General features: G+C 33.7%; 1 protein-coding gene across 3 annotated transcripts in view; it reads right to left on the bottom strand.

Moving 5' to 3' along the window:
* Positions 1-16,946: 16,946 nt before the first annotated feature.
* LOC134714005 (protein CEPU-1-like) overlaps positions 16,947-17,325 on the bottom strand; it is a 42,892-nt gene continuing 42,513 nt past the window's right edge. For all 3 annotated transcript variants that reach the window (XM_063575259.1, XM_063575261.1, XM_063575260.1), the window contains exon 9: positions 16,947-17,117. In XM_063575259.1, the coding sequence (XP_063431329.1) occupies positions 17,014-17,117 (104 nt within the window). In that variant the 3' untranslated portion in view covers positions 16,947-17,013. The remainder of the gene's footprint in view (positions 17,118-17,325) is intronic.

Below are 17,325 nucleotides of genomic sequence, written 5' to 3'. Positions count from 1 at the left end.
GTAAAAAAGTATTGCCGTAGGGAATTTTTGACAGACTTTTGAAAATTTGGGGTAGGCATGTTTGACCCTTAAGACCCAAGTTCGGACCTATGGTGAAGACAAACTATGAGTTGTCCCACCTGGACCTTTTGGCCCATTGGACCCTAGCCCATTACCTACCATTTCCACCTAGTGGCTAAAAAAGTATTGCCGTAGGGAATTTTTAACACCCTTTTAAAAATTGAGATAAGGCATTTTTTTTTAAATCTAACTTTGGACCCATGGTGAGGACAAACAATGAGTTGTCCCACCTGGACTTTTTGACCCATTGGACCTTTGACCATTACCTATCATTTGCACCTAGTAGGTAAAAAAGTATTGCCGTAGGGAATTTTTGACAGACTTTTGAAAATTTGGGGTAGGCATGTTTGACCCTTAAGACCCAAGTTCGGACCTATGGTGAAGACAAACTATGAGTTGTCCCACCTGGACCTTTTGGCCCATTGGACCCTAGCCCATTACCTACCATTTCCACCTAGTAGCTAAAAAAGTATTGCCGTAGGGAATTTTTTACACCCTTTTAAAAATTGAGATAAGGCATTTTTTTTAAATCTAACTTTGGACCCATGGTGAGGACAAACAATGAGTTGTCCCACCTGGACCTTTTGACCCATTGGACCTTTGACCATTACCTATCATTTGCACCTAGTGGGTAAAAAAGTATTGCCGTAGGGAATTTTTGACAGACTTTTGAAAATTTGGGGTAGGCATGTTTGACCCTTAAGACCCAAGTTCGGACCTATGGTGAAGACAAACTATGAGTTGTCCCACCTGGACCTTTTGGCCCATTGGACCCTAGCCCATTACCTACCATTTCCACCTAGTGGCTAAAAAAGTATTGCCGTAGGGAATTTTTTACACCCTTTTAAAAATTGAGATAAGGCATTTTTTTTAAATCTAACTTTGGACCCATGGTGAGGACAAACAATGAGTTGTCCCACCTGGACCTTTTGACCCATTGGACCTTTGACCATTACCTATCATTTGCACCTAGTGGGTAAAAAAGTATTGCCGTAGGGAATTTTTGACAGACTTTTGAAAATTTGGGGTAGGCATGTTTGACCCTTAAGACCCAAGTTCGGACCTATGGTGAAGACAAACTATGAGTTGTCCCACCTGGACCTTTTGGCCCATTGGACCCTAGCCCATTACCTACCATTTCCACCTAGTGGCTAAAAAAGTATTGCCGTAGGGAATTTTTAACACCCTTTTAAAAATTGAGATAAGGCATTTTTTTTAAATCTAACTTTGGACCCATGGTGAGGACAAACAATGAGTTGTCCCACCTGGACCTTTTGACCCATTGGACCTTTGACCATTACCTATTATTTGCACCTAGTGGGTAAAAAAGTATTGCCGTAGGGAATTTTTGACAGACTTTTGAAAATTTGGGGTAGGCATGTTTGACCCTTATAACCCAAGTTCGGACCTATGGTGAAGACAAACTATGAGTTGTCCCACCTGGACCTTTTGGCCCATTGGACCCTAGCCCATTACCTACCATTTCCACCTAGTGGCTAAAAAAGTATTGCCGTAGGGAATTTTTTACACCCTTTTAAAAATTGAGATAAGGCATTTTTTTAAAATCTAACTTTGGACCCATGGTGAGGACAAACAATGAGTTGTCCCACCTGGACCTTTTGACCCATTGGACCTTTGACCATTACCTATCATTTGCACCTAGTGGGTAAAAAAGTATTGCCGTAGGGAATTTTTGACAGACTTTTGAAAATTTGGGGTAGGCATGTTTGACCCTTAAGACCCAAGTTCGGACCTATGGTGAAGACAAACTATGAGTTGTCCCACCTGGACCTTTTGGCCCATTGGACCCTAGCCCATTACCTACCATTTGCACCTAGTGGGTAAAAAAGTATTGCCGTAGGGAATTTTGACAGCTTTTAAAAGATTAGGGGTTGGCGTTTTAGTCCACCGTCTGGGAAAGGATACCAATGGAACTTTGCAAATTGAAAGCTATGGTATGGCGCACTGGGTATGATTACCACGACTTTCACGGACGGTAGGATTGACAATGGTGTTAAGATATGATTTTTAGGACTGAAAAAATTGTGTCTAATAAATTGAATTAGGGATGGTGGTTGGGGTAATCTAAATTGATCTTTTTTATTGTTTGGATGAAGACATGGATCCAATAGCGGACATGGAGTAAGTTGTTGAAAATGTCAAAGCCCTGAGAGGTATTACCAAAATGAACTACGTTTGGTGGTACTCCCGGTTTGGAAAAGATAAGTTGGTTGAGCTGATTGTAACAGAAGAAACCAACCTTAAATATCAGGGTCGTCCGAAACCCCAGACGAGGAAGACGATTACTAGTATCACCCAGGCAAAAAAAACTTGGGTTGAAATGTATTAGCAGGCTGTTGATAGTGCATCCGCCAACGAAAGCCTTGAAAGAGGCATTTACTACCTGGAAGATGACCCCCATTATTTAATTGGATGTGCAGACTTTCCTTGACGTCTCTCAGATGTCACTGGAGGAACAAATTGGACATCGAAAGGAGCAAAAATCAATGTGGTGCTACACTGTACCTTTGTGAATATTAATCCAACAGGTAATGCAGATGATAAGAACAAGGGATACTTTCACTCGATATTTTCACCGAGGCCAAGATCTTAGCTGAAACCCTTGATTAGATGGACAAAAAGATAGGAGTAAAAGTTGGCCAGTGAACCTCTGAAAATGTGGCTAAACATTGAAAGCATTTGTAAAACTTCAAGTCAATATTAACAAACACCGGCAGCTGGGAGGGTCACAGTACTTTGAAAGAAGGCGGAAAACAATATGAAAAAACACTGATGAGGATTGTTTTAAGTGGACCATACTTTCGGCCTTGCACCATGACAAGGTAGACCAAAAACATACAGACATGATAACACAGTACCACCGTGGCAGGAAGAGCTCAATCTGGAAAAAGATGTTGTTCTTGGTCAGCCTCGGTCGAGAAGGTCAATTCAACCCTGACAGTCAATGTATTATAAATTAAGTTAATAACGACAATGAATTATACCCGCTGCGCATATCAGACGTATATACCAAGGCACCAGTTCTGTATATCATGCAAAAGCCGGGAGAAGATGTGGCACAGGTCTTTGTTGAATGCCTTGAGAAAGAAAATCAAGGCCATTTACACCTAAAACTATCTTATGAAGCATATGGTCTTAACGAAAGAGGACAAGAAAACCACCAGGAGGCCACGCAGCGCTGGTTGTGTGATTGTTCGCTTGGTGAGGACAATATGAGGGGTTACTGACACTTTACCGAAAATACAGGGGCGCAGCACATAACCAGTGTAAGTACAAAATGTCAAAGCTTATACCTGTATTTTTCACAATATGGCCGGGTATGATAGTCATCTGTTCATTAAGAACCTGGGATCGACACCGGGGCAGCTCACATGCATTCCTAATTCGGAGGAAAAGTAAATCTCGTTTAGGAAGACATTCCAGGTGAGCGAGTACAAGATCAGGACGGGGAAATGAAACCCCTCCACCAGAGTTTGAGGTTTGCGAGCCTGAATAGCTTGGTAAACTCAAGTCCAACAGCAGCCTTCAAGAATACTCGGAATGTATTTGGTAGAGGAGCGTTTGATCCCGAATTGTACCGGGTGATACCCGCGGAGTCCAAAAACGGTCGGAAAATCACACTGCGCGAGGTCATAGACAGGCGTAAGGTAGAACTTGATAATTGCAAAGTTTAACGCGTTAAATATATTGATTTCTTTTCGCGTTAAAGTCTTGTTTTAACGCGTTAAAACTGTATTTATCGCGTTAAATGTGATTTTATCGCGTTAAATTTTTACGCGTTACTTTATCGGGTTTTTGACATGATCGGCCTCATAGACTACTTTTGCCCATACTAGGCTCATCATAAGAATAAGGAGGTGAGGTATGAATGCCAATGTGAATACTTTCCAATAGATTTCTGATGAATATAAAAATAAGAAGATGTGGAATTATTGCCAATGAGATACATTTTTGTAAATCTCCACCAGAGACCAAAAGACATAGAAGTTCAAAATTAAAGGTCACTGTATGGTCTTCAACACTGAGCAAAATCAATACCGCATAGGCTGCTATCAAAGGCCCCGAAATAATGACAAATGTAAAACAATGAAGTCGACTTAACCGATTATAGACAAACTTGAAGATTATTGAACAGAAACGTTGTTACTCAAATGTTAACCAAATACCAAAAACACAAGAAAGCGTTGATTGTATATGTATGGGGTTTTGTTATGAAGTTAACTGCACGAAACATCCATTGGTTGGCCTGTATATCTTCAACTATATAAACTAAAAGTCAGTTGTATTTCACAGCAAACTCTTACGTACGGTGACCTATACTTGTTAATGTTTGTGTCATTTTGGTCTTTTGTGGATAGTTGTCTCATTGACATCATATCACATCTTCTTTTTTTATATCTTAACATGCTAACAAGTAAAAAATTATCCTTTAAATGTATTTGGCTTATTAGACTAATTGATACGCGTTATAACTATTTTTTGTAGTTAACAGTCAAAGTGTTTATAAAAAAACCGATTACAAAATTGAAAAAAAAATTCCCGGACCGCCGAGAATGGATGATTAAACAAAACCAGGGTTGTAAAATGTCTTAACAAAATTGTTAGAAGTTGTAGTGTGTTTGGGTAAAAGTAAAAATATTCAAAGGACAAAGGGACGAGCAGACCAGTATTATGCATGGTCTAAATATGGCAAACAAATGATACAGTCGTACCATTAAGTAGATATAGGAAGATGTGGTGTGAGTGCCAATGAGACAACTCTCCATCCTAATAACAATTTAAAAATTAAACCATCATAGGTTAAAGTACGGCCTTCAACACGGAGCCTTGGCTCACACCGAACAACAAGCTATAAAGGGCCCCAAAATTACTAGTGTAAAACCATTCAAACGGGAAAACCAACGGTCTAATACTTACTTTGTGAAGAATAAAGAAAATAATTATGCATTATAAAGTTATTATGACAATATAACATCACCAAAATGATACAATTTCATAAAAACAATTCTAGGTTTTAATAATTTCGAACATTTTCCGTATAATAATGGAAATCGCCTGCGCATTTATTTTGTTTAATGAATACGTATTCAGATAGTACACATTTCCTCTGAAAATATGTTTTTTAACATTTGTTGATTGTAAAATGTACATGGCATAAATTAGTCAAAACATTTACTAATATAAATTTTATCATCGGTACAAGGACATCATTCGAAGTGGCATGTGATAAACGTCACGGAAAATAACGTAAGGCAGATGATTATTTTCCGGAAGGTTTGTTTATCTAGGAAATTCTTACGAATTCTGGTTAATCCTTTCATATCCTTTGATTATTTTTCAATGTTCAGTGTTGAACTGTTAATAAACTCACCATAGGTACCAGGATAACATTTTGTTTTTACGCCAGACACCAGACGTTTCGTCTACAAAAGACTCATCTGTGACGCTCGAATAAAAAATATAATCAAAATGCCAAATTAAGTGCGGCGGGCAGTCTGCCTAAGAATCAGGCAGTGGTGAAAACATGACACAAAAAAACCCACCCAGTTAGACATTGATTTCAGTTCATAATATGTAGTTATGCACAAAAAATAACATTCTTTTCCATTTTCTGTTCTGGTAATAGAAGATACAATTTGGTTGAAATGCACTAAAAATTAACAAATAAGGGGAGATAATGTAAGCGATAAATTTGTTATCATTCTAACCAATTTTCTAACCAAGTTATTTGATATTACCAGACACACACAAACGAAAGACTAATTATTGTTTACTCAGGATGATGATTAGTATTAAATAGCATGATTAGCTTGGTGGGTTTTTTCTGATCATGTTTTGATTTTTACCTAAATTGCCTGATTCTTGATTCATTCTTACATAGACTGGCACTTTTAAAAGTACGAAGTTGAAATTTCTAGAAATACACTGAACATGTTTTATTTGACAGCAACATTACATGGTACATGTGACATGCTGATGATCACCCGAAATTTTCATACGTCCAGGTAATATAACAGAATCGATGTGAAATTTATCAGGAATCGTGCGAATACTTAACAGAGGGAGATAAGATGAGTGGACATGATCCAACCCTGCTTTTCAGATATTGTTAAAAGAATACTCTCCTGAATGTAAAGCAAAGACAATTGCAGCAAACAATGTGAATTATAACAAGGCTGTGTGGGTTTGTTTTTAGTTTAATCATGTTAACCTGCGTTCCAAAACAATAATCTGTTCAGCGTACAAATCTGAATCTGACACTTGGTCCTAGCTATATATATAGACCAACTATTTCGTGGTGTATTTCTTTCAGAACATAAATGAAAATTAAAAAAAACAACACCTGCGCTTTTTCAATCAAATTTTTACAATGTGTGTTGTACTACTTTGGTACAACTATATCAAAACGATAGACAACTTAATTTTATGTTGAGGGCGTCTTGAAATCTTTTAACAGCTCCAAAAGTGCTTATTTTTAACATTTTCAGCTGGAACAAATAACTACAATAATGACGACTTCAGTATTTATACTAAAGAAATTTATCCTGTTGAACTTACTTTAAATAAAGCTTATACTAACAATGACCACTGCTCTTTCCTCGATCTTGATATCTATATCACTAACGGAAAGCTTGATACTAAAATTTATGATAATAGAGATGATTTTTCATTTCCAATCGTTAATTATCCATTTTTAGATTGTGACGTTCCCTTGTCACCATATTACGGTGTTTATATATCTCAACGTGTACGATTCGCTCGTGTATGTAACAATGTTTTAGATTTTAACGAGAGAAATTTATGTATTACTGAAAAATTATTACACCAGGGTTTTCGATATCACAAACTAGTCAAAACATTTACTAAATTTTATCATCGGTATAGGGACATCATTCGTAAATATAGCTCAATATGCAGACTTCTTATACGTTTAGGTATTTCACATCCAATTTTTCATGGAAATATTCTTTATAAAGCACAAAAATGTCAGTATTCACTTCAAAAACTAACAAGAACTTTAAATAGACTTATTAAGAAGGGATATGGTTACGATAATGTTGTCAGGTCATTAAAGATTGCATATTTTTGCGTTAATATTGATTCACTTATAGGGTCTTTGCATCGGAACTAAACACATTTATCCAAAAACCAGTTGTTGGCATGACACGGGTTATGTTCTTTTCATTTATGTTATGATGGTATGATACTAAACCCCTAACGGGAAGGATTGTATGAAATCATAATCTTTCAATCAGTTTAATTGAAGTCTGGAGCTGGCATGTCAATTAACTGCTAGTAGTCTGTTGTTATTTATGTATAATTGTCATTTTTTTTGTTTATTTTCTTTGGTTACATCTTCTGACATCAGACTCGGACTTCTCTTGAATTGAATTTTAATTGTGCGTATTGTTATGCGTTTACTTTTCTACATTGGCTAGATGTATAGGCGGAGGGTTGAGATCTCATAAACATGTTTAACCCCGCCGCATTTTTGCGCCTGTCCCAAGTCAGGAGCCTCTGGTCTTTGTTAGTCTTGTATTATTTTAATTTTTAGTTTCTTGTGTACAATTTGGAAACTAGTATGGCGTTCATTATCACTGAACTAGTATATTATTTGTTTAGGGGCCAGCTGAAGGACGCCTCCGGGCGATGGAATTTCTCGTTACATTGAAGACCTGTTGATGACCTACTGCTGTTGTTTTTTCTATGGTCGGGTTGTTGTCTATTTTGATACATTCCCCATTTCCATTCTCAATTTTATTTCCTTTAAAATTCTGGACCCAAATTTTTTATCAGTGTAATTTAACACCCTTTCTTGCAATTTGAGGCATTAAACACGGAGAAATAAATTTGGAAGGGGTATACAAATGCATAGCAAGTAATCCACTGTCAACACTAGGGACTATATTCGTATTGTGGTCTCGGACCACTTGTTTTCATATATTTTTTTAGTGTTGTTTTTAAAAACGAATAGAATTTAGATGTAGGATGCGAATACCGAACTCTCAACACAACTGAACAAACACAGACAACATTACACCAATTCAGTTTTAACTTAATAAAAACTTCATGCCAAATTCATTTGCCACTCTGTGTAATTTTTGTTCTAACCAGGTAGGTACAACCTTCATAAGGCAATGAAGAATTGTACTACAAGTATCAGTAATATTCGTCAATCTTTGGTATTTTAGAGTCATACATGTTGTGTAGCTAATGAAATGAATAAACTGAAATTACATGAATATCAACTTATTATCCGAAAAGTTACTTTATCAAACATAAAAGTTTTAGATTAATCGTAGTTCGTCAAGGTTTCAGAATTGAAATCGTATGTACCTTAAATGTTAGTGACCAAAGAATTATTTGATAATTATGGAAGGAAATGTTTATAAAAGGAGTAGGTTCAGTAAGACCCCTTTTTGGCCCCAAAATATAGCACTTTTACAAAATTGTTAAAATGTAAACTTTCAGTTATTTATTGGAAAGAAGAATGCCTCTGCTACATCAATATAGGCAGTTTTTTTACAGTACAATGCACATATATCGGGTACTCACATCATTAAGTCATGCAAAATTACTGAAATCTTCACAATTTGAGCATTTTAGTTAAATTTCAGACGGTTTCCGTCTAAAATGAAAGTGACCGCATTCGTATTCATTCATAATATTGAAATATAAGTTGTATTGATGGTAATACATAACATATATAAAGGTTGAGTATGAACACGGATGCGGCCACTTTTATTTTTAACAAAAACCATTTGAAAAGTGACGTTTTTTTGGCATATTTGATAGATTTTTCGTATTTAAGCTTGAATCGGAGCGTTCTTAATGACTAAATCAGTTAAAATCTTTTACTTAAACTAATTGAATCAATTTAAATAGACACTTAAGTGTTTAAAAAGTGTACAAAATCTTTCGTTCGATGAACCTGAAATTTGAGGCCAAAATCGGCACTTACCGGACCTACTCCTTTTTATTTCGCAATAATGATGTGGTTTTCTGCCAATTTTAATGATTAGAGTCTAAAATACTACACAGTGGTCGATTGCAATAGTTGTTTGAATGAATATATGCTGCTTTTTAATATATCTGAATTATAGTTTTCGAGATGGTTGGGTTCTGACTTGTCTCATATGAATGTATAAGAAATAGTACGACCCTTTAAAACACATCGATATAGTATACTCATACATCAAAGATTGAAACATGTCAATAGTATTTGTACTGATTTTTTTTTCTTGGGAGATGATATCTTGTCTACAGCTGTAGCTACTAGAAGTAGCACAGTTATTTACAACGTTAAAAAAGTAGAACACTTTGACTTTGATTTCCCAAGCAGAAGCAAGAAGGGGAGCTTATCTTGTTAGTAAACCTAAATATCGTCTTTTACAGTCTATGTTTTGTTTACAATTAATCTGTCGATTTTAATATCTTACAGGAATTTTTCATACACATAGTTGTGAAATTCTTTAAAATCAAATAAATAAACTCATCAAAGATATCAGGACTAAATTTAGTATACGCCAGACGCGCGTTTCGTCTACAAAAGACTCATCAGTGACGCTCGAATCCAAAAAAGTTAAAAAGGACAAATAAAGTACGAAGTTGAAGAGCATTAAGGACCAAAATATCAAAATGTTTAGCCAAATTCACCGTAGGTTTAAGTAATGTTTTTTACAAATATATGATAAGCATAGATTATTACATGGCATTTTTCATATTAGACCCTTTATCGGCCCTAGATCATGACAACAGTCCAATAAATAAACTCATCATAGATATATCAGGACTAAATTAAGTATACGCCAGACGCGCGTTTCGTCTACAAAAGACTCATCAGTGACGCTCGTAATCCAAAAAAGTTAAAAAGGACAAATAAAGTACGAAGTTGAAGAGCATTGAGGACCAAAATATCAAAATGTTTAGCCAAATTCACCGTAGGTTTAAGTAATGTTTTTTACAAATATATGATAAGCATAGATTATTACATGGCATTTTTCATATTAGACCCTTTATCGGCCCTAGATCATGACAACAGTCCAATAAATAAACTCATCATAGATACCAGGACTAAATTTAGTATATACGCCAGACGCGCGTTTCGTCTACAAAAGCATCAGTGACGCTCGAATCCAAAAAAGTTTAAAATGCCAAATAAGGTACAAAGTTGAAGAGCATTGAGAACCAAAATTCCTAAAAGTTTTGCCAAAAACAGCTAAGGTAATCTATTCCTGAAGTAGAAAAGCCTTAGTATTTCAAAAAATTCAAAAACAATTTGTAAACAGTAAATTTATAAATATAACCATATCAATGACAATTCATGTCAGCACAAAAAGTGCTGACTACTGGGCTTGTGATACCCTCGGGGAAATAAATCTCCACCAACAGTGGCATCGACCCAGTGGTTGTAAATAAACTCATCATAGATACCAGGACTAAATTTAGTATATACGCCAGACACGCGTTTCGTCTACAAAAGACTCATCAGTGACGATCGAATCCAAAAAAGTTTAAAATGCCAAATAAGGTACGAAGTTGAAGAGCATTGAGAACCGAAATTCCTAAAAGTTTTGCCAAATACAGCTAAGGTAATCTATTCCTAAGGTAGAAAAGCCTTAGTATTTCAAAAAATTCAAAAACAATTTGTAAACAGTAAATTTATAAATATAACCATATCAATGACAATTCATGTCAGCACAAAAAGTGCTGACTACTGGGCTTGTGATACCCTCGGGGAAATAAATCTCCACCAACAGTGGCATCGACCCAGTGGTTGTAAATAAACTCATCATAGATACCAGGACTAAATTTAGTATATACGCCAGACACGCGTTTCGTCTACAAAAGACTCATCAGTGACGCTCGAATCCAAAAAAGTTTAAAATGCCAACTAAGGTACAAAGTTGAAGAGCATTGAGAACCAAAATTCCTAAAAGTTTTGCCAAAAACAGCTAAGGTAATCTATTCCTGAAGTAGAAAAGCCTTAGTATTTCAAAAAATTCAAAAACAATTTGTAAACAGTAAATTTATAAATATAACCATATCAATGACAATTCATGTCAGCACAAAAAGTGCTGACTACTGGGCTTGTGATACCCTCGGGGAAATAAATCTCCACCAGCAGTGGCATCAAGAGATTAAGGGTCTGATATGAAAAATTACATGAAAGATCTTTAAATCATATACTTTAGCAGAAGAAACATACAAAAAACGATAGAAATATTGTCTTTCTTTCACCATCAAAATGATATATTACAGACAATCAAATACAAATTTGTTAACTTTAATTGTTTTTATTGATATTACAAGCATTTTATCTATCTTGTCACAACTATTATCATGTTCTTAGAGAAATGTATTTTCATCTTTCCTGTGATGGTTGCCCCGAAAACCATGAATACATTTGTACGTGTATATAGTTTTTCCTTTAACTTGCAAAGGACAATTTCTGGCAACTCACTTATGTCTTTCAAAGTATTTAAAACATTTAAAACGGAATTTCCGTAATCAAATGGAAAAATCAAAAGCTCAAACACTGCAAACAAATGGAAAACAGTTGTCTTATTCCGTACTTTTAATAAGTTTGGTACAGGCATTAATGTAGAAAATGGTGGATTGAACCTGGTTTTATACGGCTACATGAAGCTAAACCTATTAACTTGTGTGACAGTCGCATCAAATTCCATTATATTGAAAACGATGCGTGAACAAAACAATTAACATAACAGGTACAAATGTCAGATATACAGCAACCAATATTGTTTTATAACTCTTAATCACTATAAAAAATTAAAAATAATATATAACAAAGAAGAACAAAATGGCATAAAGTTGCCATAGTACAATAAAACAGTGACGGGATGTATAGGTACAAAGCCACGTCATATATGTAACGAAGATGCATAAAAATGCATATGAATAAAGCATACTATTAGGTCTGTTTTTGGTGATATCCATTTGACGTGGCTCTGTACTTATACATCCGGTCATTGTGTTGTTTGCATTATCTTTAATATTTGATTTGTCCGTGGTACATTGTATGTGTCTGTGATACACATAACGTGGCTCTGTACTCATACATCCGGTCATTGTGTTGTTTGCATTATCTTTAATATTTGATTTGTCCGTGGTACATTGTATGTGTCTGTGATACACATAACGTGGCTCTGCACTTAAATATTCCTCTATTGTGTTATTGTTCTTTTATAATTTTTGTATTCTGGTCTTTCATATTTGCTAATACTTTATCTATTTGCCCTTTTGTGTTTCATTTAAAAATAATGACGTGGCTCTTTTTTTGGATGAGATACACAATAGGCATATAGAAAAGCGACAAGAAGGAAAGATAAATTTCTCATTTACATTCTGCAAAGGATATGCATTTAGAACTAAAGACTATGAAATGTTCATACTTTGAACGACAAAATTAGTTTAAACCATTTCCTGATTTTTGTTTACATACTGAAGTAAAACGCACGATTCTACGTTAGATTCTAATATGACGTCCTTATTACGCTTTGTAAACAAAGCCGTGTTCTAATGAGCACAAAAATATGTTTGACACATGCGCATGAACTTACTGTGTATATTAACGTTATTCTAATCTTTATCCTTTTAAATATATACATTTAAGCAGCTTAAATAAACTTTTATCATATATTTTTATAAAACAACATATATTTACCCTGCTCGTAGTTTTTAAAATTATCAAATATGAAATATAACGCACATACTCCTCAGGGAGAAAACGGGAAAAGTCAAACATTTTTACGATATTTTCGTACGCTTCGACCTATAAAAATGATGTATTTGTCCTATTAGAATCGAAATAATTCCTTCATGTCATGGTCTATGCTCATTTTAACATGGGTAGGCATTATATTTGACCACATTTTACACCTCGCTAACGCTCAGTGTAAAATATCGACAAATATAATGCCTACCCATAATAAAATGAGCATAGAGCATGACGTGAAGAAATTATTTCTTAAGTCAATGTTTGTCTAGCCATGTGGTGCCAGTACTTAAAAAAATTTAGTCGTTTATGGATGAATTTTGGCATACAAAGATAAAATCAAAAAATGGGAAAGCGATGGGTAAGATTGTTAGGTTTGATGTATGCCTTTTTTTGCTTCTTTTTTTTTAAATATTTGATTGCTTTTTTCTGATTGAGATGCTTGTGGTACTTGTACGTCCTTTTGATTTTTGTTTGAGCTATTTTCGTATGCATGTGTCGTGGCTATGTGCTTATACATCCAGATATTGATCTATTGTTAAACATTGTTTGTTGCTTGTCTTTCATTTTTTTTGCTTTTTGCTTTCAAATTGTCTAAATAAATTAATGTTTCTTCGTTACATATTTGACGTACCTCTATACGTATACATCTCGTTATTGTGTTATTGTACTAATTTACGCCATTTTGTGCTTCTTTGATACATATTTGTTTGTTCTTTTTAGTAATTAAGATTATAAAACAATGTTGACTGCTGTATATTTGACATTTTTATGTCTGTTTGTTTTGTTCACGCATCGTTGTCAATATAATGGACTGCTATACAAGTTAAGAGGTTCATCTAGCTAAAAAAAAAAGGTTCTATCCACCATTTTCTACATTAAAAAATGGCTGTGCTAAGTCAGGAATATGACCGATGTATTTCCACGAGTAGGTCGATAACCAGACCAATAGTCAGCACTTCGGTGTTGACATGAATATCAATTATATGGTCATTTTTATAAATTTCCTGTTACTAAGCTTTAAATTTTTCGAAAAACAAATGATTTTATTATCCCAGGAATATATTTCCTTAGCCGTATTTGGCACATTTTTTTGGAATTTTGGATCCTCAATGCTCTTCAATTTTGTACTTATTTGGCTTTACACCTATTTTGATTTAAGCGACAGTGATGAGTCTTGTGTAGACGAAACGATGCCACTACTGGTGGACGTTTCGTCACGGAGTGTATTACCAGTTCAGTAGTCAAGATTTTGGTATTGACATGAATATCAATAGTATGGCCATTTTTATAAATTTCCTGTTACAAAACTTTATACCTGGTACATTTGATAACAATTATCGATTCGTTTGATGTGTTTGACTTTTGATTTTGTCATTTGATTAGATACTTTCGTTTTGTATTCGGTATTTTTGATATTTCACTTTTCACTATTCAAGTCGGTTTGTGTTGGTCAACCATCAGTTTCCTTTCAGTGGTCGGCTGTTTGTTTTTAGTGGTTTTTCCTTTTTTCCTAATTTCATCGAATCAAGTTTTGACTATCTTGGTATCAATGCTATATATGTACTTAATGCTTTTGCCTCTTGTGTTTGTAATATACTTATTATAAATGTTGATTCGTTAATAAAATGTTTAAAATATTGCAATTTCTGCATTTGTCCTTTTTGTCTTTTTTTTTAATGCGGACATTAAACAAGATTTGGTCTTGGGAATTCATGGATAACTTTATTTTTAAATATATTATTTAAACCTGCAGTTACAAACAAAGAATGAATCTGGAACTATAATAAATATTTCATCTCCTGATATTTTAGAATAGTTTTATTTTCAATGCTACTTTCTAATTACAACTCTGAAAGAATAAAAAAAAACTTTGAATGATAAAGCATCTTAAAAAAATCCCATTATAATGTGTTACTCAAACGTTTTTGATGGTAATAATGAAGTTTTCTACTTGCTAACCGATGTTTTATTGGTGTTGTTTCATTTTATCTTTGGCTTTCTGATTTTCATATATTTTTTTCTTCATTTTGTTTCCTTGAAATAGTCTGTGGAGTCTTATTTCGGACATTTTCTTTACATTTGAATTTTCAATAAATTTCGCATCAACTGGTATTGAAAGCGTTAAAGTTATAACACGTGTACACAAATCCGTCTTCAAGATGTTAATGTTTTGCTTTTGAATCAATTATGAATGGTGTTTCATTCACGACCGTGTATAGAATAACAAGATTTTTAGTGTGACATCAGTTTTTTTCCTTAAAATATAAATATAAGATGTAATGTTTCTTTCAAATCATTCTCCGGAAGGGACTTAATGCAATAGAAGCTAGATACCTGAATACATATAGTCATTCATTGTTGTACTCTCTAGGTTGAAGGTTTACAAACTTAGTATTAAACATGAAAGAGCCAAAATGATAAGAATGAAATGATTGGAATATAATAAGACACTCTGAGCTAGAATATACATATTTATAATATAATATGTATTTTCAGCCGTGTATCACAATTCCATCAATATTTTATGAACTGTGCTTCAACTCTAGAATCTACTGACGGGAATAGTAACACTAGGCCAACGAAGCTGAATTTTGAGTTCACTCTAGGAGGCCGAGTGGTCGAGAGCGCTGGACACAGTACAGGCTACAAAATGTATGTTGTTGTTATTGGTTTTGATAGGCGGCTTACTTATGTAGTAATTGCGCCTTAAATTAGTATAAGATAAATATTATGTACATAAATGTTCAGTCCTTATCTTATATTTAGTATTACATTTTGGCGAGTATTTATATGAAACTGTAGAAAGAAAAAACGCACATACCAAAAGGTAAAAGGATTACTAAGGAAAATAAAGGGAAAAAAAGCAAACGAAAGTTTTTTATGACATGTAAATTTGTTTAGAAAATTTCATCTAGTTGTTCAACTTTGTGTAGTCTGTGAAACACTTATTTTAAAAACTAGTATATTTAGAAACAAAGAACAAGACATGTGCTAGTTAGATGCTACAAATGTAAGGATGTCTCCTACGATTGATGTAGCTAATAAAGAATCCTTAAAGAAGGATTGATATTTTGTATTTTTTCCTTTTCCATAATGGAAGTGTCTATGTGGTTGATTCGATATCTCAATAGTACGAGTTCTAATCAAGGCGAAGGAAGAACACAAATTTGTTTCCGAAAAACATTGTGCTGATGATTAGAGAAATTATTACAAATATTACATATACATAATTCAGAATCATACAGATATGTTTGAATTATCCACTGATTAAATCTTTGAATAAAATATTGTGAAAATAACTCGTTTATAGTACTTACAATGATAAAACAAGGATAAAACATATTCACAACGACATTTCCAGTTGATTCAAACAAACATATGAAATAAATGTAATATTTTACATATACTTTGAAATACTTGAATTCCAACAATAAATGAATATCAACAATATATCAGTCAAATGATACATAATAAAAAAAAAAGATCAAGTTTAATAATTAACAGTATTAGATAATCAACACAATAACACTCTCTCATAAAAATAACAACATTCGTATTATGACTTCAACATTTTCATTCATAATGGTTTATAAATAATCATTTTCCTTTCATAGTTGTCTATGTCGCGCATGCATTACACATTGATATATACTATATTACAAAACATTCAAATTCACCACGATATTTAAATGTATCATGTGATTGGCACGACCTGTCGATTATATTTCCAATAAAGCATTTTAATATTCCTTTTGTCTTGACCAAACAACATAACACGCATAAGACATTCCATTACTTTTTGCGTATTAAACATTTTCTCATGAAGTCATACTTCTTCTGTTCTTGAGACAATGTCATTTTAATTTTTTCACATTTCATTTCTAGTTCTTCACTAAAATATGATATTATCGTCTCAAAACTGCATGGTTTTTTTTTATTTTTTGTTTTTGTATATAACGAGTATTTGCCAATTTAATTTGACTGCTTAACTTTACAAAGTAACCTTATCTCAAATATAAAATATGTAATGATTATTTATCATTATCTTTAAAACAGCTCTTTCAGTTAAGTTTGATATTCAATATTTCAGTTGAATTATCTTTCCTTGATTGGCACATTTCTACACATTTCTATCCATGAAGTAAACATTTTGATTGTATGATTGATTCGTCATTAAGCGACATTTAATTTTATAATCCAGCAGTTAATACCAATGATAGACACAACAGTAAACAGAGAAATTGTAAATGGTTTCTAGAGGATCCGTTCCCACCAGCATACTGATACACGGGGTCTACAAAGAAAAATATTTATATATAAAACCAGGATAAAATTAAATTACCAATTCAATATGTAAATCCGGCAAAACTAGTTTGAAAATTTCTTTATGAAAAAAAATGCGATTTTCACTTCGAATGTATGAATTCAAATAAAATCCAATTCCGATTCCCATTATCTTATAATATATTGCGGTAAATATGATTTTTCCTGAACTTTTTATT

Source organism: Mytilus trossulus, chromosome 4 (genome assembly GCF_036588685.1).
Source record: "Mytilus trossulus isolate FHL-02 chromosome 4, PNRI_Mtr1.1.1.hap1, whole genome shotgun sequence".
NCBI lineage: Eukaryota > Metazoa > Mollusca > Bivalvia > Mytilida > Mytilidae > Mytilus > Mytilus trossulus.
The sequence above is the reverse complement of the archived record's forward strand: the minus strand, read 5'-3'. Positions and strand labels throughout refer to the sequence as shown.